General features: G+C 37.7%; 1 protein-coding gene across 1 annotated transcript in view; it reads right to left on the bottom strand.

Annotated features, from left to right (window-relative positions):
* The window catches only part of RP1 (RP1 axonemal microtubule associated), a 30,106-nt gene extending 6,068 nt beyond the window's left edge, over positions 1–24,038 (bottom strand). The window contains exons 1-8 of the mRNA XM_030444689.1: positions 23,630–24,038; positions 23,400–23,593; positions 21,865–22,036; positions 17,337–19,157; positions 14,142–17,138; positions 7,025–7,188; positions 4,947–5,033; positions 2,113–2,245 (exon numbers count right to left, since the gene is read on the bottom strand). Coding sequence (XP_030300549.1) covers positions 2,113–2,245; positions 4,947–5,033; positions 7,025–7,188; positions 14,142–17,138; positions 17,337–19,157; positions 21,865–22,036; positions 23,400–23,593; positions 23,630–24,038 — 5,977 coding nt within the window. The remainder of the gene's footprint in view (positions 1–2,112; positions 2,246–4,946; positions 5,034–7,024; positions 7,189–14,141; positions 17,139–17,336; positions 19,158–21,864; positions 22,037–23,399; positions 23,594–23,629) is intronic.
* Positions 24,039–25,006: the final 968 nt, after the last annotated feature.

Genomic DNA, 25,006 nt, shown 5'->3' with positions numbered 1-25,006 from the left:
ATTTGGTTTTAAAGTGGCTCTCATCATCTCTCTTTCAGACTGAATCCAGACCTCTTCACTGTTCTGTTATGAAACTATTTTGTCTGAAGTTAAAAGCTATGTTCTCTTTTCACTGTCTCATACAGAAACATAATACTGGAAAAAAGACACAGAGGCTGACTTTCAATTACTAAGTTAGAGATGAAACTGCCTTCTCCAAAGCCTTCAGCATGATCTCACTCATACTGAAGCTGTCAGAAATGCACAGAAGTTCTTTTCTTCCTCTCTTGTGTGAAGGAGAAATTATTAACTACAAAATGCAGCTCTGGGGGATGGTTCAAGTTTGCTATTGTATACAATGCACCAAGATTACTCGATAAGAAAAATCATTGCATCTTTATCTCGGAAACAACCTACTCAAAAAGAACCTATAAAATTAGAAGGTGGGCAAGGGTAGTGTCCCAGAGTATTAATCAAGAGAACATCTGAGGAAGAACAGATACCTCAAGGATTGGAGCATATTCAGTATAGCATGTTAAAAATCATTATTTAATATTTATATAAAGGGTGTTTGTGTGTGTGTGTCTGGGTTTTATACCAATATGCCCCTATACTGATAATATTAAAGTCTCCTGACCAAGGAGACCAAACCTATGAGGAAGCAGGCTGACTGACTCTCTTTTCATGCCCTCAAGAGCAGGAAGATCATAACCACTCAAGATCATAAATCACTGTAGTTATGGCTGGACAGCCTGCCTCTACAGCATTTTATAAGCTGCTCACTACGTCACTGGAGGAAATCCCTCCTGCTATTTTTTTCTCTTTTAAAGACATATTAATCAGACACAAACCTATTTTTCTGCTCTTCTTTTCAGGCTCAGTGTTCATCAAAGGGATAAATTCAGCTCCAGACCACTCAGTTCTTTATTAAAAGAGTGACTATTCAATGATATGATTTTCTCCATCCATGGGCAATTTTCTGGACTTTTGCCCCTCTATTTCATATATATCCTCTTTCTCTAACCTGTACCCACAACAGCTGTTACTGTTGAAATCTCTTACCATGTCCATTATGAAAGATCAACACAAAGTACCATAGCCATGCCTCCAACATGGAGGCAAACATTCTGAAAAGGGTGTTCTGTAGTCTTTAGAGAACTTTGATTGGAAATTTCTGTCATCCTGTTAATCTTGCCCTCTGCAGCTGACATGCTCTTTCGGGGAAAAGGAAGAGAGAAGAGAACCCATTCCCAGTGGATCTTACTCTAGTGAGTAAGAGGTGTGATGCTTTGGCTTTCCCTCTCTACCATCACAGCCTACAGAGTGGGAATGTGCCCCAGCATTCTTCCTCCCTCACCCATATCTCTCCATCATACACTGATCTTGCAATACCCTTGTACTTTCCTTAACCAGAAAAGAACAATTTGGAGAGAAGGGAAGAGCAAGGACAGACTTTTTATCCCTTTGCCTTGCTGGAGCAGAGATACCATTTAAAACAACATCCAGCATGGGTGTCAGGGATTGGTGTGGTAAAACAGGACATTAAAACAGTATAACAGCAGCAACACACAATAATTTTTATATTGTTTGGCATGATCCACCTTTAGAGTTACAATACAATCTTTATGTGAGTACTGGAGTTTGTAACACAGCCCTCTGAAATATTTGTAAAGTTCTGTTTCATAGCAAGAAATTTTAAGTATTCTGGAATTAGAAAGCCTGCCTTAGCTGTTTTCAAGAAAGAAGCTAAACCAGCAATTAGAATATTCATACTGGAGTTATGAATAAGTTGTTGAAAACCAAGTTTGTCTTCTGACTTATATATGATGACTTTATGGTAGTTATGCATATGTTTGATGTCTTTACTATTGCTTCTATTTTAAAGCAATCACAGATGCTGAAAATCTTAGTAAAGGAGTCTTTTTAAAGAACCTGTGAAATTCAAAGAATTAAAGAATCTTCCATCACTTTTCCATTGCTTCTTAACCTTTTACCAGAGTATGACCAGAAACCACAGGGGAAAAAAACCAGAAGAAGTGGTGTCACAGCCAAAAAGTAATTGAGATCCTAATGAAAGATTACAAACTCACCACCATCTGTGGCATGACATAGCTGATGAGGTATTGTACTTACCTGGAAGAATAGGCTGACCCTGCTGTAAAACAGGAAGCTCCATAGATATTTCCCCATTACCCTGATCCCAGTCCAGCCATCGACGTGCAGGGAAAGAAAACTGCTCCCCTGAGAAAAGGTTCAGCAACTGCACCTAAACAGCACCAAAAATTGCAATTTAAGTTGCTGATCTCACTCCACATAAAACAGAAAATACATGGGTTGCTCTTGCAAACTGTGCAGATAGAACTCTGTGGCATAATCACAAAACCATGGCCTGGGGCATGTCTGATCCCTGGATACAGTTGTCTCCAATCTCACTTTTCACCCAGGCAGATTTGAAAGCACAGAGCAGAGTATCTCAAGGGTAGTGAAGAAAGAGAATTTATCAGCTCAGGCTCAGTCCCACAAAATATGTCTATGTTGTTCCAGCTGGTATACCCACGTGGGCTGGCACTAGGTGGCATGACTTCCCAAAAGTGGATGTTCTCACTGAGAAGATAAGCAATGCTCACAATTCTATGACTTTATTTTCTTTTCAGAACACAAAACAAAACAAAAAACAAAACAGGTTTTGATTCTTCAACACTACTTGTGACATAAATAAACAATGAAAGGGCTAGCCCCAGCACCAGTCTGCCACACACGATTTTCTTCCATGCCCAATTTATAAACACAGAATCACAGAATGGTTACACTTGGAAGGGATCTTAAAGCTGACCTAGTTCCAACACCCCTACATGGGCTGGGACACCTCCCACCAGCCCAGGTTGCTCAAAGCCCCATCGAGCCTGGCCTTGAACACTGCCAGGGAGGGGGCAGCCACAACTTCCCTGGGCAACCTGTGCCAGTGTCTCACCACCCTCACAGTCAAGAATTTCTTCCTAATGTCTAACTGAAGTCTACCCTGTTCCAGTTTGAAACCTTTCCACCTTGTTCTATCATTACAAACCCTTGTAAAAAGACCCTTCCCAGATTTCCTGTAGCCCCCTTCAGGTACTGGAAGGTTGCTAGAAGTTCTCCCTGGCATCTTCTCTTCTCCAGACTGAACAACCTCAGCTCTTTCAGTCATCAGTTTTGAGGCCTGTGTCCTTCCTGTGCTGGGGGCTATGGAACTGGACAGAGTATTCCAGCTGGGGCCTCACAAGAGCAAAGTAAAGGCAGAAAATTCCCCCCCTTGACCTGCTGGCCACACTTCTTTTGATGCAGTCCAGGATTCAGTTGGCAAATATTGAACAAATTCAGAATTACTGGGAAAAAATTCTCTCTTTTACTGCCTGAATATTAAACACTAAAGAAAGAGTTTCATCTTGTCTGAAGAACCTGGCACATCTTGGTCTGTCAACATCTACTGGTAGGTCTTGAAAACAGAAGTTTGATTAATGAAGCATCACCTTTGTGAAAATCTTCAGGCCTCATACAATCTCAGTACAGACAGTGTACAACAAACCCACAAAGATACATTTGTTGAGTCAGATTTTATGATAACCAGAACTCCTAATATCAAGATTAGGCATAGAAACAAACCTTTTCTAAGAGCAAAAACCCACTGTTTTCTTCTAGCCTCTCATCTTAAATACACTTCAGAAATCTCTGGCAATCTGTTCCCCTGTCACACAGACAGGAAAAAGCTATAAAGTATTTTCCACCCTTTCACTGCTTCCACACACACATTTATGAGGCGAAAAATAGCAAAGAACTGAAGAAAAAAGTTTCTTAAATTATATTCTGACTCCAGCATTCCCCACAGTACAGCACAGCTGGAAAACAGTTACCTAGGCTTTTTAATCAGGCAATCCTCAGATAAACTGAAAGCAATATAATCCTCATAATTCCAGCATGAAACCTCTTAGACATATATTGCCCATGACACAATATTTCATTGCAGACTTCCATGGCTAGAGGTATGAACTCACATAGTCTTGCCTAAATTTCAGTTAACACTGCCCAGATCTTACTTAGTCTTCTTTCTGAGTTTCAGTTCCAGATAAAAACTGATTAAACCACTGATACCTGCAGAATTTGAAAGCTGCTCAGTGAAGATTTAACTTGAGTGGAGACTGCATTAGATAGATCTAGATTTACCCTGAAGTGCCATTTCAACAATGAGTTTACCAGCAGCTGCTAAACCCCTCAAAAAACTGCCATTTCTTAACCAGAGGACAGTGTTTCAGGGATGCATAGGACTTCATTGATGCATATGGTACATCACTGATGGTAAGAATAAAAGCCAGATTCCTTCATTCACAGTCCAGAAATCTATATACGACACTTCACAAATGAAGCTGGAAACTGAACTAGATGTTTCTCTTTGATTTATTATCTTTGCTTTAGTTACACAATGATCTGTTTAAATAAGGAGGAAAAAGAACCTATTATTGCCTTTTTCTTTTCAGAGGCACAGAACTAGAAATATTTGCAAAGCATCTCTGCTGCTGAGCATAACACTGGCCCAGCCACAGATCTGGGGAGGACTTGGCTAGACTGAGTTCAATGACTTTCTGGGTTTCAACAAACTGCAGACATTCTATAGCATACAAAGTGAGTGGAAAACTCAGCCTACAGCAGCCAACTTAAGCAGTCTTCCTTGTTGGCCAGGCACACATTTTAAGAGAAACATAATGTACAGCTCTCACCAAACTGCAGAAAAACAGCCCAGACATACCAACATAAACTGCCATAAATTCCACACAAAACCACTTCTTCATAAATAATCTCTTAATAATCTTCATAAATAATCTCTTAAATGAAGCTGCAAGCATTTGATAAGACAAATGTCCTTATCCCAGGGTTTTTTTTCTGACTCATATTTTGATTCCACTATCAATGAGCCAATTCTTTCTCACTCCTTTTACCTCTTCACAGTGCCAGGCAGGGGAGTTTCCTGTATTTGTATGTCCTATGCGTATTTTGTAGAGATGTCCTATATTTCTAATATTGACCTGTAAAAGAAACACAACTGATGAAACACAGAACATTTTTAAAAATGAAAAGACATGCAACAGGAATTCATTCAGTAGCTCTCAGGTGACATTTTTGTTTGGAATTATTAAATATGCTGATATTTACACAAGTGTTTCCAAAATATTTTACTCTTTAGAAGCTTGTCTCTTATACAACAACCTTCAAAAAACCTGTTGGCCTGCTAACCTCATTTAAATGACTTCAGGATGCTGTTGTAGCTGTTTTGCTCTTCACTGAATACCTGCCTAAGTAGGAGATGAATACAAACTGTACTTATGACTAAAAAGCAAGTGTCTTGACTCTAAAACTTGTTTCAGTTCAGCATCTCTACCACTGACCTGCTACAAAATTATTTCTGCCTCCCAAGCATTTCCCACATAATGCTGAGTTTCTCCTTATCTCTCCAGGATGGTATCCCTTACAATTTTGGGAAAAATGTGCATCAGCTTTGATGTGTCTTTTTACAAATGATTTAGAATAAATCAACTTTAAAAGGTATTTTTGAAAGATTAGCTCTTGGGCAGTCTGGATGAGTGTGTCCAGTATAGATAACAGGGTATGATAAAAAAATAGCTTTGTATGAAGGTTATTCAAGCAACTAGTTATGAATTTAAGTGTAGAAATAGACAGTTTCTCTTCAAGAAGTTGAAACACACCATGAGTGTCTTCCCTTATTGTTCTATTTCTTTTTCTTGTTATGTAGGCTGGATTTGCTGTCCTTCTGTTGCTTTCTGTAGAATTCATTTTTATGTGTTCATTTACAGTGTAGATGTGGATGTGACCCGAGTTCTCTGTTTCATGAACTTCCCTGAACTCAGTGTTATAAACAATAAAAAGACAGAGGAGTGAGGACAGATCAGAGATAACAGAGATCTATCATACAGAACAAGAAGAGAGGTTTTTCTCTATGTTTCAGAGTAGACACTCCTTAATTGTATTTAGCATTATGGATACTCACCTAACAGGGGAATCCTAGGTCCCAAAACAGGGATTGCCTGCATATTTTGCATGTAAGAGTCATTGGAGTGAAAATTAATTGCAGTAGTGGGAGCAGGAAACAGAACAATGTCTATTGTGAAGAGGGTATTTTCAATTTTGAGGTATTTGGTTACTTATTTTATCTAATCCTTTCAGTCTTCTATCTGACCTCTTTTTTAATATTGTGAATGGAAAATGACAATCAAAGGTGTTGGATTCTTCTGAGAAATTTCACCAGGCTGAAGAGGGTTAAGAACTGCACTTCTTAAATCCCAAGCAGCTATTTGGCTATTGAGAAAAAGGTGACTTCTTTAAAACACCATTAAATACCTTTTCTCAGAAGGGGACTTGTTGTGCTGGATGTTAGCAATAGAAGCACCTGTTTGTTATATGGCCCTACAGCTGGCATCTGCTGGATGCCACACACACTAAAAATCCTATATATAGACTCAAGCTATGCAGCTTTTGACAAAAGACCTGTTCTGGCTCCTTAAATCACTATGTCTTGAGAATGATGGAAGTGAAATGTGGTTGTGTAACCAGGAGAAAGAACTTCAGATAGATAGACTTCATTACAGATAAATAAACTGCCATTATTTAAGTAAAACAGAAGACATTCTTATAGTTATGAATTATAAATTTTATAATTACTCCATGCACTAATTCTTCGCTTCCTCATTTCCTTTTTAAATTGTGTTTAAAATTTTAAAACTAAACAAGTCTCTGTAGTTCTATACTTCTTTGTATTTTCATGGGCACTATGTAAATTAATTAGTAGTTCTTGATGAGAGAAAAAATATGTTGGATCAAATTAGCTTTGGGTAGGTGAGTGGGAAAGGATACTAAATTTAGTTCTACATTAAAGTCCTGTTTATTTTTTCCAGATATGTGTACCATACAAAAAAAACTTTCTTTTAATCATGTAGATTCTGAAATGTCACACAATCTGGCAGGATACAAAAGGTCAACACAACAAACATACATTACTTACTGTGAAGATGTCTTCATTGCCTCTCTGAAATAATTCGTCCTCCTCTCCATCAAGAAATATTGGGCCTGAACTGCCATGGTGCCCATACAATGTAATATAAACCTTTGAGGTTGTTCCTGCATCAGGCATGTCACTGGTCAGGACTGTCACCTTCCATTTCCTAGCTATCAAAAGGCAAAAGCACTCACTGAGTTACTTAAACTCAAGATTCTTCAGCAAAATGCATTTCACTAATCAAAATTCTAAAACCTAACATGTCAATGAATACAGAAATACAATTTTACAAAATTACAGCAGGAAAAAATTGGGTCTGTTAGGTTGGGCTCACAAAAAAAAAGACATGTCAGGATGCCATACACATCTTTGTCTCTGCATATACCAAATGACAAAGTCAAATTTCACAGAATCACAGAATAGTCATGGTCAGGAAAGACCTCTGGGATCACTGCATCCATACATGCACATCAATGAAAACAAAACCCCTACAATCTTGGCCACCGGAGCATGCCCTGAAGTGCCACATCCACACATTTCTTAAATGCCTCCAAGGATGGAGACACAACCAACAGACCACTTTTCATAGTGTTAAAATATTGTATTAGATTGGATTAAATATGGCTATCTGTTTACTTAGGGGCTGCAGTTTAGGTCCAGCCCACAACAACCAAGCCTCTGCCTGCTCATACTCCAACATGGGACAGGGAGGAGAAAATCCACCCAAAGGCTCCTTAATTAAGACAAGGACAGAGAGGGTTCTGTTCCCCAATTACTGTAACAGGTGAAAAGAACACAGGTTCATCTTGGGAAAGGAAAAAACTAATTTAATCTATCAGGAGAAAGAAAACATGACCAGATCTTAATATCTTCCCCCCCACTCTTCAACCCTCCCCTCTTCCCAGTCCCGGATCCCTTCCCTGCTGCCTCCCCCTCAGGGCACAGGGAGGGGCAGGGCGGGTTTAGGGTCAGTTCCCCACACGGTGTTTCTGCCGCTCGTTCCTCCTCAGGGGGAGGACTCCTCACAGCCTTCCCCCCCTCCAACGCGGGGTCCCTCTCATGGCAGAGAGTCCTTCAGGAACCCCTCCGACATGAGTCCCTCCCACAGGTGCAGTCCCTCAGGCACAGACTGCTCCAGCCCGGGCAGCACACAGGGTCACGGCTGCTGCGGGAGCAGTCACCTCCCCTGACACGGGGCCCTACAAGGCTGCAGATCCACATCTGCCCCTCTCTGCGATCCTCCACGGGCTGCAGCTCCTTGTCTGCCTCACCATGCTCCTTCAGGGACTGCTCCACCGCGCTCCTCCGTGGGCTGCAGGGGCACAGCTGCCATCTCGCTATAGGCTGCAGGGAAATCTCTGCTCAGGCACCTCCTCCCCTTCCTTCCTCAATGACCTTGGTGTCTTTCCTCTGGCATTGCTCTCACCTCTTCCTCTCCTCTGCAGGTCATTTTTTGCTTTTTCAGTTTCATTTTCCATTTCCTGGATATGCTACATGCAGAGGAGCATCCAGCTTCCCAAATCTGCTTAGCCATGGCCGGAGGTAGGGCAGGAATTAGAACCAGGGTATCTTCCAGCAGCTTCTCATAGAAGCCACGCCTTTGGCCCCTCTGCTTCCAAGACATCACTACACTAACCCAAGACATTAGGATATATCAACTCTTCCCCATGCAGTACTGGGTAATGACAGCCATGCAGGCTTTCAACAAGCTAGCTCTGGAATTACAAACTCACCGCTTTAAGCAGTCTCTAGAAGTAAATTAGCTATGATGGAATAAATATTTTTAAGACAGGATCTGTGTATCTGCAAAGGTGTGGAGGTCTACACAGGTGTAACCTCTTGCTTGGAATCAACATTCCAAAATCTAAGGATTACTGACATGTTGTAGCATTGCAGTGTTGGCATTATACCCTGAAATACTCTTTCCATGACTAAATTTAATAATTATTAAGACCAATAATATGGATTTAGGCTTTAGCTTAGTGGAAGATGAGTATGAATGGCATGGAATTAAGGGAAATGGTATCACTCAGAACACACTCAGTCTGTGTTTCTAATTAGTTGATACCCACCTCAAATGATATTAATTTAAGCACCTCCCAAGCTTCCTGAGATCATTTTGCACCACTGAGAAATACCAGTTTCTTAAAAGAGAACTTTCTTTACAGTACAGCAGCAGCACTAAAGGGCCTTACTGACAACAGAAGTCATTTAATAACTCACCTATGCTACACATTTTACCTGTACTACTGACTTTTCCCTCCTTCACACTATCTTTGATCTTGTCTACTCTGGCTAAAACACTAAGAAATAATATAGCAACAGTGAGTGGGCTCATAATGATATGACAAATTTTCTGTTTAATGATTATTTGAGATACTTTAAAAATTTGCCTTATATGCCAGGCAATAAGCTATCCTGCAGTTCTGTCATGAGGTTCAGCAAAACCACTTTTTTATTTTCATGAGTGTCACTCAGTATTTTCAGTGCATTTTCTCAAAATGGATGTTGATCGTTATACACAGATTTATGCTACAACAGGTTATTTGAGGACTAGTGAAACCAATTATTTGAGGGCTTTGCATTTAGTTTTCTCTGGCATTCTGGAAAAAATAGAGTAGGATTAATTTTGCTTGCTCATGTCCAGAAAAGATATTTAAGAAATTGATAATTAAGCTGACCTTGGTGTAGTGCATGTCAATATCATCCTATTTAAGAAATAAATAAGTTGAGAATATGTCATCCATACCATTAAACACTTGTGTTTGAATAATTAATACTGTTTTTAATAAAAGTCAGAAAACAAGGCACAGTAAAGGCACATTCCAAAGTCTAACAAATTTATAAGACCTGGTGGTAGAATCTACAAGTCTTGTATGTTTCTTGCTATAACCATCAGGCTACACCTATTTAGGAATTTTTACTTCAGTATTGTCATTGTGCTCTGTGTGTAAGGCACATACATCTCAGAAAATGTAGTATTGTAGAATTAGTAACTATTAAAATACATATTCTCTCCCATACTGTAAGGGGAGAGACAGTGAGACATTAGCATAATGTTTGGTTCATCTTTGAGGACAAACCTCAAGAGCCTGAAATTCCATGGTAATGTTCTGAAATTTGTTTGAAAATGCTTGTTGGGCCATGATCTTAATAAAAAGGGTGACAATTTTAAAAGACATAGACAGAACCTGAGAGAAGTTATTAACATCATGAGAAGTTTGGAGTATACAGTGCCTCTCAGTTTTAAAGAGATACTCTTAAACAGCACTTTTCTGAAGCTACTCTTCACGGGCAGCTATAATACCAGTGCTTCCTAAGTCATTATATTGTCATTCTTAAATAATAAATTTCCAACCAGGTGCTCTTACCAACAGGCTAAACTTCATAATTAGAAGAATTCTTATAGCCTGAACGTATTAAACAGAAATAAAAGGCAAAAAATAACTGTGAGACCTGAGAAGCAACTGGCAGAATCACGTTTCAACAACAGACCAGTGTGACCCTTCTCAAAAGTTGCTATAATCTTCTTTTCCCAAGGCTGAAGTTGGGTTGGTGTTTCTATTATAAAGGGGTTCTTAACATGATCCAAAGCAGTGTCTATTTGTTCAAATACCCACTGTTCTCCCTGATGATGAGAATTCATCTTTGTAGACAAGGAAATTACAGTAATGTGACTGTAAGATGCACCAGAGAGATTTCTAACTTGTGAAATTTTACTGTTAGTGTGCCAGAGTTCAGAGACAGTCTTTTAAATATTACAAAACAGTTCTGGTAACAGTATGAAAAAAAAAAGTATTGGAACTAGAAAAGGTCAATTACAACTGTAATAATTAAAGGAAATGGAGAAAAATGTTTATGCTGGAGAAAATGTTACGAGATTGTCTGATTTCATTGATAGATACAAAGGAGAAAACCAGATGTATCTAAATAAATGACAGCAATGGCTGTGGGTCACATGTATATGAACTAACTGTAACTAGGCTTAGGACAGAAATTAGAAAACAATTAAGACTCAAAGCAAAGGACTCAAGCTCTAGAACATCCCTCCAGTGGAATCTGTAATGACCATAGACAACAAATTTTAAATCAAAACTTATTAATTAGTAATTCAGTGGAATTCCTTACCTAAATGTATGGTTTCTTTCTAGCTAGATAAACTGAAACTTCCTGGGACTATGATCTGTATGTTATGATGGCTCTAGTCACCAGCATTGTGGAGTTCTCTCTTTGGCCTTCTCCATCCTCACCTGGTGAAATTAATTCTTTCTTTTTATCTGCATGTCTCATCCACTTAATATTCTATTTCTTCTCTGAACCTTTAATGAATATATAAGACCTATGAGAGTATGGTGAATCTCAGTGTCAAACTTTTGTCCTGGTGTAAGGTGACCACATTATTTCTTCTCTCTCAGTTATCCTGAAATCAGGAGCAAGACTTTCAGTTCATGTAACAATCATTTCACCACTCTGCTAATTGCAGCCTCAGGCAGTACCTCACATCTCACACTTTGAAGGCTTAGTTTGCTCAGTAACCCTATAATAAGCATCAGGTTAAAGGTTCTTGAGCCTTGATCTGAAAAATTTAAGATGCTATGAATGCAGCAGACCTGTGAATCCAGGAGAAAGACTTCAAGTGATGGACACATATGTAGCTGCTAATTTACCTGTCTAACATTTAGGCATTATTTACAGCATAGAAGCTTGGTACTCAGAATGCTACATGGCATTTAATTGGATTCTAGATTTTGAGCCTTGTTTTTCAAACATAAGTTTTATTTCTGCATTGACATATAAAAGGATGAAAAATCACCAGTGAGACTCTTCACTGGGAGCAGCTCTAAATCATGCAAAGGAGAAAACAGAAAAATGTGGAGGCAGAGGAAAGAACATCAGAAAGGCCAGCATAGAAAATAGCACATAGATATTTAATGTGAAATTTATTAGACAATATATGTTGCTTTGTGGTTGTAACGTTAGTTTACTACACAGAATACACTGCTTCAAACAACAGAAACAAATAATTCATTTATGGGGAAATATATCTGCCACGGTACTCCAAAAATAATTGAAGAGTGTTCCTAGTTTTCCTACTTGTACTGCAAACTGGTTTTGCTCCAGGTCCAACTTATACTTCACTCCATGTGCCTTCTGTCCCACGTGGAGACCATCAAAGCCTCTGGGTCAAAAGGGATTTGTGTCAGCCTTTAATCAGGTCCCCAGTCTGGGTAACCAAAGGATCACGACCCAGGGCTTATTGCAGCACGTGCGTGCCAGTCTAGACACAGCCTCCAAGAGCACAGAATGGCCAAAAAATCTCATTCTATAACTGAAAAATAGAACCTGTCTTCCTCAGGTATATCTCTAATTTCACTGACATTGAAGCAAGGTACTCTGTAGTGTTGGGGATTAAAATCTAACAAAAAAAACCCCCCAAAAAACCCAAAAAACCCCACCCCAACCTGAAATACTCTACCTTATCAAAGTATACATTAAATATTTTCTAATTTTATACTTTACATCATTTACTGAAAACTGTAAACCATATATAAGTGCTTGCTACACACAAAAAATAATTTTAAAAATATGTAAACAGGTATATATAATCATTCTAATAACAGAAAGATCCTGGAATAGATTACATGTGCTTTGGATTTTCAGAATACAATATATTAAAAAAAAAATCAAAACCAATGAACCAAGCAAACATGGACCATTTAAAAGCATGAAGGTTGACGAACATCACATAACTAAAACTTATAATTTATATACTATGCTTTTAAAAGTGGTGGTGCCTCAGAAGGGAATATGGCAAGAGTAGTCAGGAAGTTCATTAACACACAATCTCCCTTCTCAGTTCCTGTGGAATCCCAGTGGCAATAAACAAATTCCTTTTCTAGTATCTCTTGGAAAAAGAGCCAAACTTCCTTTGAGTTCTATATGATCTTATATACAAACTGAAATATCTCTTTACTCACATGAATATTCTGAAGTTGGCCTTTAAAAACTGAAATAGCCATTTTATAATATTAACCCTCACATAATATCAACATGACTTCTGTTTCCTACTTTTCATTCTATTACAGCATTTGAATACTATTTCCTATTCTTCATTTCAAACTAAACATACCCATTGATTTTGGTCTGGAAAAGCATTTCTACTAAAAGAAAATTCTCAAATTCTTTCTCAAATTTCATGAAATATAGGAATCTTAGATCTTGGGTGGGTATTTCAAACTTCACCTCTGTTCTAACAGCAGAGGTTGTTTCTCTACAAATGAGATGATTGGTATATAACTGGATATCTCTGAATATATATAATATTTCAGGAAAAAAATGGGTTTTAACCAAGAAATCACTGTCCTAGAATAACAGCTTTTCTTTTTCTGTTGGTTCCAAAAAAATCTATTATCTGTATGTCAGCTAGGATATACAGTATATTTATCTAGGTCTGGGCTGTATTCACATTGGGAATTTCATTGAGTGTGGCATTCAACAGTCTGTTTGGGGAATTATTTATTTTCCTGAGGAAGTTTTCACTAGTCTAAGGTTATGTAATTCCAAGATCTCTGTTACAAGTCTTTCTCATCTTCCCTTTTTTCATTGTCCATTGCACAGTAGCAAACTTCTTTTTCTTCTTCTTCTGTAGGAAAGGCATTTTCATTTTTCAGATTTTTATAGGCATTATGTTCAATGTTATTTAAAGAAGTGTCACACTTCAGAAATGTTTCAAAATGACAGGTTTTTTCTGGATCTGCCAACGTGGGAAAAACCTTTTCTCCAGCACTATGAATTCTGCTTATTCTTAGGGTTTGGCATATTTTCAGCTTTCTATTGGGTAGCTCACTATTTGTGCCTATCACAAGATCACTAGATATGTGCTTGGATATATTATTTTGACCATTGCTGACTTGGACAGATTTTATATTCATATGCTCTATAACATGTAACTTCCCTAAACTGCTTGTGTCTTTCAGAGTTGAAGATGCAAGTATTCCAAAGCTGCTAATAAAATCTAAGGTGTTATTAGCATAAAACCTATTAAAAATATTATTGGCAATCTTATTGATACAGTTATTCTTCAAAGCCACACACTGTTTCTCATCTGTTATTGAATCTTTACCTGACCACTGTAAATGTTCATTCTTTTTGGCTAACAAACCTGGCCCCAGCTGGTTCTCAATATCAGATGCCTTTTGGTAGGCATACCCTCTCTGTTCCTCATTAATTGGTGTCACTATCACCATCAGTATTGGACAATGTTGGCCACATATAGCATGGAGTCTATCCAAGGAATCTTCTTCAGAAGGAGCACTTCTGTTAGCAGTACTGCCTTGGGTTGGCTGAGTCTGTACAGGTTCATCATTTAAAGGCTGTTCCAATGGATACACCTTGTTATCAGGCAATCTAAATTCTCCAGATGTAAAGGATGGGAAATTTGTATCAGCCTGTGTGGAAGTAGAACCTACCACGTCTGATGGTTTGATCTTTTCTTTGTTTGCTGCAGGAAGGGAAGTGATCTTCCCATTGCGGATGGATGCATTTTTTCTATTTAAGTCATCAGGAAAGGGGTCTGAATCACTGTTATGAGGTATACTGAAGTAGTTGCAAAGATTTGCAGAGGGTTTAGCCAGCTCTTCAAGTTCTGAAGAAGAGATTTCTTTGAGAGGTGGGTACTGATTCAGATTGCCAAAGTGTGAGTATGGAACATCATCACTGTTGGCATCAAGGACTGTGTCTGTTGATGTTGTATCCAAATTCCCATACATTCCAGTCCTTTCAGGTGGTGATCTTCTTATTAAATGATTTTCTTTGAGAAGCCACTTGCCTTTATCTATCAATACTCCTTCATCTTCATCATCTTTTATGCTAGGTTGGCAATGTTGCTTTGGAGATTCCTCGGAACTCTCATTAGTATAATTTGTCTCCTCTTTGTTAAGACTACATTGTGGTGTTTGTAAAGTGTTTTCTCTTCTTGATATTGTGTCAGATTCGTCTGTGTTTACTGGAAATTCATGTGATGGTAATGAGGAACATGAAAATTTCTCTGCAGAACACGACCTATGTTCTTCAGTAGAAGAAATAGTTTTTTCCACCACTGAAGAGTGAAATTCTTCAGTATCCTTTTGATATGCTTTTGACACATAAGGAAATCCTTTGTGAAACTCAGGCTTAAATGAAGCTTCACTCTTGCCATAAAGTCTCTCAATAGTTCTTTTTACATAGCCAGCATTGTAATGTTTTTCAATTATTGTTTCTTCCTCACTTTCATTGGTCAAATCACTAGATGCACCAAAGTTATGATCACTCTCTTCAGTATCTGGTCTGTAATCTGACCAGTCTGAAGTAGCAGGACTTTTTAAGCATTTTTTTAATTGAGAAATATCTGAACACATTTTGTTCTTCAGCTCATCTACTTGAAATTTCTGTTCCCCTTCACTCATATCACATTCTGTAATTTGCTTTGATTCATAACAAAATGATAATGGAGAGACTGTAGATAATCTCTCAGATGTTTCCTCATAAGTTTCTACATCTTCATTGTCTTCCTGGACAGAATAATCCTCATTATTGAATTCTACAGAGGTTTCAGCAGCCAGTGTAAGTTGGTTGTTTGGGTTTTCATCATTACCTGCTGACTTTGGATCAGCATCATCATCTTCCTTTTTATTAGTAGTAACATGTATAATATCTTTTTCATCTTCTAACTCAGAAGTATCCTGATCTAAAATACAGTTTTTATCATTAGAAGTTACACTATGAACTGTTGAGTTAGGTTCTACTGAAGTTTCTGAGTCTTCATTAACAAGTGACGTATCAGTGTTTTTATCTTGAGATTTTTTACATAGACTATCAGTCATATCTTCATTTCTTTCAGGCAGCTCTACAGCTGAAGGCTGGCTACAGGTAACTGAATTAGTATTGGCATATTGATCATCTAGCTGTGTTTTGGGAGCACTCAAATCTAAAATCTCTGATTCTCTACAAAGATCTCCCTGTATATCAAAACAACTTTCTAACTCACCAGTTAATTGTAGAGCTTCTTCAGTATTTTCCTTGTCCTGTGGAATACAAGGCTCAACTGAGTTTTCATTGTTATGCAAAGGTATACCATTAGGAATTTCAGATTTGGGCATATCCTCAGGGCAATGTGTGGAGTTCTGCTTTTCGAGTTCTCTCCCATGGTGCAAAAAGTTATTTTCAGTTGACTGTTGAAAATGTGAGAAGGCAGCCTTTAGTTCGTCAACTTTTTCTATTATTGTACTTTGCTTCAGCAACTGTAACTGAGTAAATATTTCAGAACAGCTGCAGGTAGGTTTTTGCATATCATCTTTGATTGTCCCAATCAAACTCTCTCTCAGATTCAGTACAACCAGCCAAGCGAGGAGAACATTGGAGGAAGAAGCAAAAGCTGAAGGAGAAAGATCAGAAAGGCTGCAAGCTTTTCCTATACATCTACTATGTTCTTTCTGGAGATCACGTAAAGTTGACTGTAATTCATGCAGCAACATGCTAGACATGCAGCTACTCTGAACATAATTGTCCATTTTGTCATTGACAGCTGCACAATCAACTTGAACAGCAACTTCAGATTTTTTTCTTTGACATAGGTTGTTATCTTGAATATAAATTTCTGACATCTTTTTATCATTATCTTGTGTTTCCTTACCATCACGATGAAATTCTGACTTGAGAGAACACCTGGCTTCATCTACTACAGTTGTGTTAACATGAATCAAAGAGTCAGTTTGTTTCTCACCAGAATCCTTGGCTGATTTTTCTAAAGTTACCAATTCAGAAATAGGCTCTAATGTTTTTTTGGTTAGATTATGTTCAATCAGATGGTTTATTCCAGTCACGTGTAATTTATTTATGATAAGTCCTGTGTCTTTATCTGTAGAAACATGAATATTTTCTTTAGGAAAATAACAGTCATTACTGCTCTCCAAAGTCAACTCTTTTTTATTTATCGGGGGTAAAACAGAATTTGGTGACAAGTTTTTCAGCCAACTTTGGACATAGTTTTCAAGTGAATGCTTAACAACCTTCTCTTGAAAATCCTCCTGTTTTAGAGCTTCTAGTGTAATGGCTCTTTCTGATATATTTAATTTATTTGCACCTTTACTTAAACTTTTTTTCATCCTTTTTTGTTTTTTCTCTTTCTTTGATGACAAATTATCCAAAATATTCTTTTCCATTTCTTTTTCAAAGTTAAGATTCTTTGGCACTTCTGGCTTTGAAATCACTGATGATGTGTGTTCAAAAGAAGTGGTTGTGAGATTTATGCCTTCTTTCTCAGTATTCAGAGTATCCTGACTGTGTTCAGATTCATTGTTTGAGTCAGCTGTCACTATACCATCTTCACTCTTTGCAGGTGAAAGAATATTTTTTTTTCTTGACTTCAATTTTTCCTTGGTCAACTTGTTGTCGTTATTTCTTTTGGTTTTATTAGATGATAATCCATTTTCTTCCACTGAATCCTGATGAGAAAAATCACCTTCAGGACATATGCTTTTGTCTGAACTGACAGACCTATTGCTGGTTTTCACAAGTAATCCTGTTCCTTCTTTCTGAGGAATTTCAGAATAATTATCCATAGCCTCTGTTGTGGAATCTTCTGTGGTTTTGCTTGTGATTTGCATTCCCTCACCTTTAACTATACCTGACATTTCTTTATCTTTTTTATTTTCACACATATCTTGCTCTAGAATGTTAGATGGTTTTTTCTTCTTTTTCTTCTTTTTAGTGAGGGAAGATGCAGATTGGCTGTCATCAGTGAGATGTGTTGCTGTCACAGATTCAGCCCTGACACTGATTTGATTCTCACTTTCAGTAACAGTAGGAAAGAATCCATCTGGATTTATTTTCTCAGTAGGAGTTTTACTACATGGAGGTTCCATCATCTTCAGCTGGCTATGTCCAGAACAGGCTGAATGCATTGAATCTTGAGAAATGGGTGATAAATCAGCAGCTTTGAACTGTGTTTCTTCTTCTGACTGACATAATTCTGAATATGTCATGATGGAACTCAGTGATCTTTTTATTTTTTTAATATCACCTGACTCATGGAAGTGGTCTGCTGAAGCTGGCCTAGATGTCTTGTAAATTTTTGATGATGCTGTGAAACCACTAACGTTAGCTTTGTGGGTTGATGCTAAACTATTATATTTGTCTTGTTCTACAACTGATTTCTCTAATATATTGTGTACCAATTCACCCTCATTAGGCATTTCTAAAGTCTTCCTATTTGTGGATTCTATTAAATCATTACTTTTATGGCTTACTTTAAAAAGCATTTCTTCTTCTATATTCTCTGAAGAAATCCTTAATAAATCATTGTCACTCATCTCACTAAACTTTGGATTACTGACACTTGACTTTTTTCTACTAGAATGAGCTACCATGCAATACTCAGATTTATTTTCTCCACTCTGTATTTCCTCACTGTAGGAAAACTGTTCTACTGTTTTCTCCTGAACCTCTTTTTCAGATACCAAGGTGACACTTTCAACCACTGCTTTCTTTTGTCTAACACGCCTTGGCCCAGGGGTGGGAGGCCTATGAAAACGAGGCCTGGTATTCTCTTCAGGTTCATTGCTTACATCCAGATCTGTGGAACTGTTCTCCTTACAGGTATTACAGTCAGTAGCTTTTAAATCAGACTCTGATTCTTTGTCTGACACTTCGGCATTGGATTGCTGCAATGAGTCTCTCTTCTTCAAAAATGGAGCATCTTTGGGGTGTATACATTCTGATACATTTACACTGGATAAGCAGTCTTCCTCATGCATTGTAGAATTGCATGTGGTGGCATTTTTGTTATAAGAAAGGCCAGCACGACTTACAGTGGTTGTCCATTTAATGGTTTCTTCCTCTTTAATTTTGAATCGAACTTTCATTTCCACTGTCATAGTGCCATCTTGATTCAGGTGAACAGATTTCTCAATGTCATCTTCATACCGAGCCACAGACAAGTCCTCAGTGGTCACTAACTGATTTCCTCCCATGCCATTATGACTGTCAGGAACATAGGAAGAATCTGAGTTGTTATCATTTGAGTTGTTATCATGGCTGGACACTTTGTCAGAAGAAACTGAGAATATCTGAGATCTTGAGCTAGAACTCATGTCAGCTCCCACTATGAATTACATTGGAAGAACCCAGATTCATTCAGCAGGTGGAAAGTAGAGAAGGCAAATATTATGCATAAGGATCCAGATGGTGAGACAGCAGACAGGGAGCAAAGGAAAAGAAAGGAAGAAAGAAGAAAAATTAGTACAAAGGAAGCTAATAAAGTGTCTTTATTTTACCAGAGTATTAGACAGTAAAGAGAAAAACATGGTTAAACTTGCTGATCATTTTAAGAAGTTGCTAGAGAGAGAAATATAACCAATTTTTAATAAAGAATCAAACATTTAGCTGCTTTTCCACTTAATTTGATTTTGCAGTACGTTTTTACCAATGCCAGAGCTGTAATCTTATTTGAAGCTCCAAAGCCTAAGGAAAACACTAAGTGTCCTAATTTTATACATAGCTGGGTGCTGAGGTTGCCTTGAACCTTTCAAGGGATTCACAGGCCTTCACTTGTTTGGGCTTCAAGCTACCAACATTACTTCTTCTTCACGTCTTAGCAATCATTAATATATCATTTCCTATTAGCTCTTGCAGTTCCAAACTGTGTCAGTCAGGGTGAACATGTATCTCCCTGACAATCTACAGCATATCAGTAATTACTGTGAGTAATGTCACTAACAGGTGAATAAAGAATTCCGATCCAATTCCCTGGACTGACTTTCTCCAGAGAAGTAAGCATGGAAGCACTTGAACTTCTCATAAAATCTGTATTTAAATCATGACATTCCAAGATACTTTTTATGCTACAGTACTGTAGATGATGCCACAAAACTCAGAAAACCCAATGATAATGCATCCAGACTTCAATGAATTTTGAGTATGGCCCAATATGTGTTGCAGACATATTAGTTATTCCCAAAATAGGTTTTGATTACTCTAATAATTTGGGTTTGTAAAAAAATTCTACCTCATCTCTCTGTAGCAGTTGTCACTGAAGAGAGGAGAGGTAACAGAACATCAGATAAAATTAGTTTTGCTGTCTTCCAAGTTCTGCATGTGTGAAGGAAATGGTGCATGTACACCCAAACAGATATATCCACAACTGCTACTGATACCTAAATATATAGAAGCCACCATTTAATCTTAAGGTTTAACTTGCAGAAAGGTATTTTAACACATGTAATATTAACTTATCTACATTGCTTGAATTTTACTTTCTTTTTTTCTTCTCAAGTGAGTCACAAATGATCTTATATCAAGGTTTTCACAGTTAACATACTACTATAGATATATATCTATAATTTCAAGCAAAATGACTTGCAAGTTTCCCAGGCATATGCTTTACTGTGAACTGAATCAAAGACAAAAGTTTGTACTAACTTCTGTAACACACACTAGACCTTATGCTTCCCAAAGTAAAAATCTCATCTTCTCTGTCTCAGGAAATGGAACTAGAACAAAGGGCCTGAAATTTGATTTTTCAGGCTCTCACATCATCAGTGATGTTTCCTACATAGAAACTTCCAGATTTCTCAGGTAAAAAAAAAAAAAAAAAAAAGGGGTGCTTTAGGGAGGAATTTTTGTGTCTGCAGAACTTTCCTTCTCAAAATGTTCTCTCTTACTCTCTCTTGACTCATCAGTTATGCTCTGAAAACATCTCTCAAGCTGCTCAAGTCAAAGAACATGAAGGTTGAGGAAAACTAAAATGGTTTGGTGAGGACACAACAAACTGTGAGGGATGTGGAAGAAACTCCTTCAAGTAAATGGAAGCCAAGTGTCTCATGTAGTAATGTGCCCTATGACAAAAGGGGCACAAGATTATTCTGGAAAGTCTCAGTACAGAAACAATTACAGTGTTTTCTGGGCTCTCCAGCACAGCATGTAGCTGTATCAGGGTACCTCTGGATTAAACATATTTTCCCCTAGACAGTACTTCTGCCCTACAAGGTGCTCTAATGCCAAGGATTCCCACTCTACCTAAAGCTGTGGCACTGCATCATTTTGCTCCCTTCAGCCTCAGGCTATTAGGCTAACCTGGCTTCTCTCCAGCAGTACCTCATGTTCTTGGTCATCCACTGGACCCTTGGCACTCATACTGACTTTGCCCGTGGCACAACTCCTTGAGTAAACAAGGGGAAATTGCAGATTTGTGCATGTTTTCCCAAACTTATCCAAAAAACATGTATTGCAGCCATGAGGATACAGGAAAGGGTGACACTTCATGTAAAAAACAGCTTCAAAGACATGATGACTTTGTCAATGGATGGGTGCTATAATGCTTTTCCTGTTTATGTGGAGCATAAGCAGTGGGAAAAAGTGAAAGCCATCACAATGACAAGTTAAACCTTTCTAAGTTATGTTCTGAAAACTGCACAAAGGTTTTTTTCAAGAAATTCCGTCAGTTAAGAGCCTGAAGTAGCCTGTGGTTTATCTTTTACCACTGCTGTTACTGTGACACCAAGAAATTAATAACAGTGATGACAATCAAGCGTATTAAAGTAAAATATACTTCTAGATTTTCATCCATGTTCTAAGTAAGGCTGTTTATTTGAAAGAAAAGATGTATAGTAGCTGACTACTGAGTAGAAACTTACATGTAAAAAAAGAAGGTTGGCATTCTGAACGTTCTAATCCTTATAGAAGGGTCAGCAAATATAAGCTGTTTCAACTTGCTTTTCTATCTTTGATCCTCGTAAGATTGTCATGCTTTCTGTCTTGTGCTGAGACAATTACACCAATTAATAAAATACTAATTAATTCAAAGAACTTACTATTTTCACTGTCTGACTTGGCATTTGCATTTGGATACACACGATTTGCAATTCCAAGCAATTTAGCAGGCCTTGAATACACAAGAGAATCATAATTGCTCGGTTTAAAAGGCTCTCTCCCTGCTGCGACTACAGCTCCAGAGCACAATATCAGGGCCTGAAGATTAGGAACCTGGAAAAAAAAAAAAAAAGGAATATTAAATTCCCTGCCTTAGTAACCACAAAAAAATAGTGTAAGAGACTAATCCCTTTTCGTGCTTTAATATCTTCACTTCTTAGTCTCTACATTAGTTTGCAGCAGGCTATTAAATATGCATCACAGCATGGAATTAATTTTTTGATTCCTGTAAGGCAATTCCTATTTCTGTGAGGGTAGGTCTTGTTATATAAATATATGAGACGAAGACTTTAAGAAGCAACTTTAATCCAGATCAAAATTTTCTCATAATTTAAGTGTTTGAACATGTAATTTTATCTCATCATTGCCCAATGACTGCCCAGAGCATGAGCACGAATATGTAGTTGGAGGTAGGTTTAAATATGGATGCATATTTGGAGGAAGAAAGGAGAATTCAGAATACACCAAAAGTTCTTGACCTGCAATACCACAGAGCAATAGAAGGACCTAATCATGTTGGAAAAGACCTCTGGAGGTCATGTAGTCTACCACTGCTCAAAGAAGGTCTAACTGGATTAGGGTGCTCAGAGCCTTGTCTAAAAGTTCTGAATTTATTTTCCAAAACATAATGCAAAATAAGGTTTGTAAACTGCACTCCAATGATTTACAGGTGATACAGACAGTTTCCTAACCTAACACAGAATTTCACCAAATGAAGGGTAAACGCAGGATTTCCCTTGAGATCTTGGACCTCTGTATGGAATTCTCTTTCTAGATGCCTGTTAGGTATAATCACAAGTGATTTTCTGTGATTAAACAACACACAGAAAAAACACTATGTGATAAAATTACAGAAAACAGCAGGTGAGATCAAAACCAGGGTTATTAGTGCTATATCATCTGGGTTTAGAGGTACAGAGCCTGGTCCATGATTTTTAAATTATAATACACATTCAGGTGTCATAGTTTCAAGTCAATAATGGGAAAACATTCTCCATTTCTGTAATGATAAAATACATGTAGCTATTAGATGCTACCTACCCTATTTGTAAAGCATTATCAGAGATAAACAGAATTAGGACTAAACAAAGATTCTCTGTACATGTGTAAAGATGTAGAAGTGAGGGCGTGCCTGAAAGAGGCCCGAATCAGAAAAAGAAAAGCACTTTTTCATGATGACTTAAAACACAATGTCCTCACTTGCTTCTCTCTGACTGCAAGATTCTTGTGTATAACCTCCATTCTAGTAGCCTTTCTGAAGGGGAAAAGACATAGAAAGAAAACACATGAAATTCAGCACACCAAATCTTACCTCAGGCCAGTTGCCTAAGCTTGTAATTTATAAAATCACCATTTTAATTAAAAATAATCTAGAAGGGATCATAGGAATATTGTCAGTAGTCATGTTTATTCTCACCTTTCTGCCATCAGTGGTATATAATTTTGCGACAGGGTATTGCATTAACTCACTCATATGATCCAGAAAGGCCTCAAAGGTATGTGTGTTTTTCTTTCCCAGAACCACAGTACGCCTGAGTCTCACATCCCCATTTTTGAAAACAAGCATCTTTTTGGGGGTTGTTATTTTTCTCTCTCGATGGCCAAATTCATCTTCATTCTCCCTTGCCAGCTGCACAGCTCGTCGACGGGCACTGACAGGCCTGCTAATCTGCCAGGGCAGTGGCTTTTTGCTGGCCTGTTCCAGGTTGATGGGCTTCATTTTCCTCTGGTGGGAGCAAATATAAGATTTTCCATCTTCAAGATCCTCCAAACTGGTGATGCTGTGTCTCCCTTTTGGTGTACTGATATTCCTCACTCCAAAAGGTAATGGGACTCGTTTGGATAAGCTATCCAACAAGGCATCAAACGTTTTGTAAGACCGGTTATTAATGACCATTTTGATCCCATTAAACTGAGGATCTCCACTTTTATAGAAACAAATCCGTTTTGCCACGACAGGTTCAGTAACATTGAGGTGGCGCGTGGATAAACTCTGTTCACTCTCAGAGGAGTTTGGCTGAGTCACCGAGTAACTTGTTGAAGGTGTTTCACTCATTTTGACAGCAATCTGGAAGACAGAAGAGGTGGATGTAAAACTTTGCCTGTGACTTATGCAATAACAGAATCTTCATTTCGAAAGGTGCAGAAGGAGAACTTATAAGAAAGCAACAGCAGCGTCTTGTGCCAGAAATCATTGGATTTAAAAGGATCCAAGCTGTTATCTCTGAATTCCACAAAAACTCCAGTACTGTCAGATTAAGTTAGCATAGCTCTACTTGCAAATATTCCCCAAACTCTCCAATGTGATTTAAAATCCCTTATCATTTTGGTACAAGAGATCTTTCCTTAGAAGAAGGTACTTGTCAGCCCAGAATGATAATTAGGTGTTTTCTTTCTTGAGGATGAAGTTAATGACATTTCATATTTAAGACATTAGCAATATCCTTTTTAAGAGGGAGCAATTTGTACTTAGGCATAAGCCATATTCATTCTAAAATAACAAAACTGAAAGACAATATAATTAATTCTGATCTCATCCACCAGTTTTATACCAGGACAAATCCACTGGACTCAGAGAAAATGCTCCTGATTTACTACACTGTATGCTACACCAGAAAAAGCCTCAAAACATGTTTTGGAATTAAGTTGCATCATAAATTGATAGATCATTTTCTTTTCTATCATCTGCTTTTAATTCATTATACATAAACCTCTATAATATTTGCATTTATGCTGAGGGGAAAAAATACTTATCAAATTAGGCTTTTTTTAGTAAGAGGAAAGTCTTTAAATCCTTTATAAAGTCACAAAAAAAAAATCAAGTTTCAGTAGAAATAGCCTTTAAATTTAAGCATTTTAATACCAGTCTTTTAACAAAGTCTTTATCTTTTAACAACAGATAGTTTCTGACAAGTGTATTGATAGTCTTTGTCCTTGAAGAGAGTACTCTCACTACAACCTTTTCATTTTAATCCCATATACATACAGATACTGTCACGACAGTACTTGAAATAAATAAGATAT

The sequence above is a fragment of the Calypte anna genome, chromosome 2 (genome assembly GCF_003957555.1).
Source record: "Calypte anna isolate BGI_N300 chromosome 2, bCalAnn1_v1.p, whole genome shotgun sequence".
NCBI lineage: Eukaryota > Metazoa > Chordata > Aves > Apodiformes > Trochilidae > Calypte > Calypte anna.
This window is presented reverse-complemented; position numbering and strand designations above follow the sequence as displayed.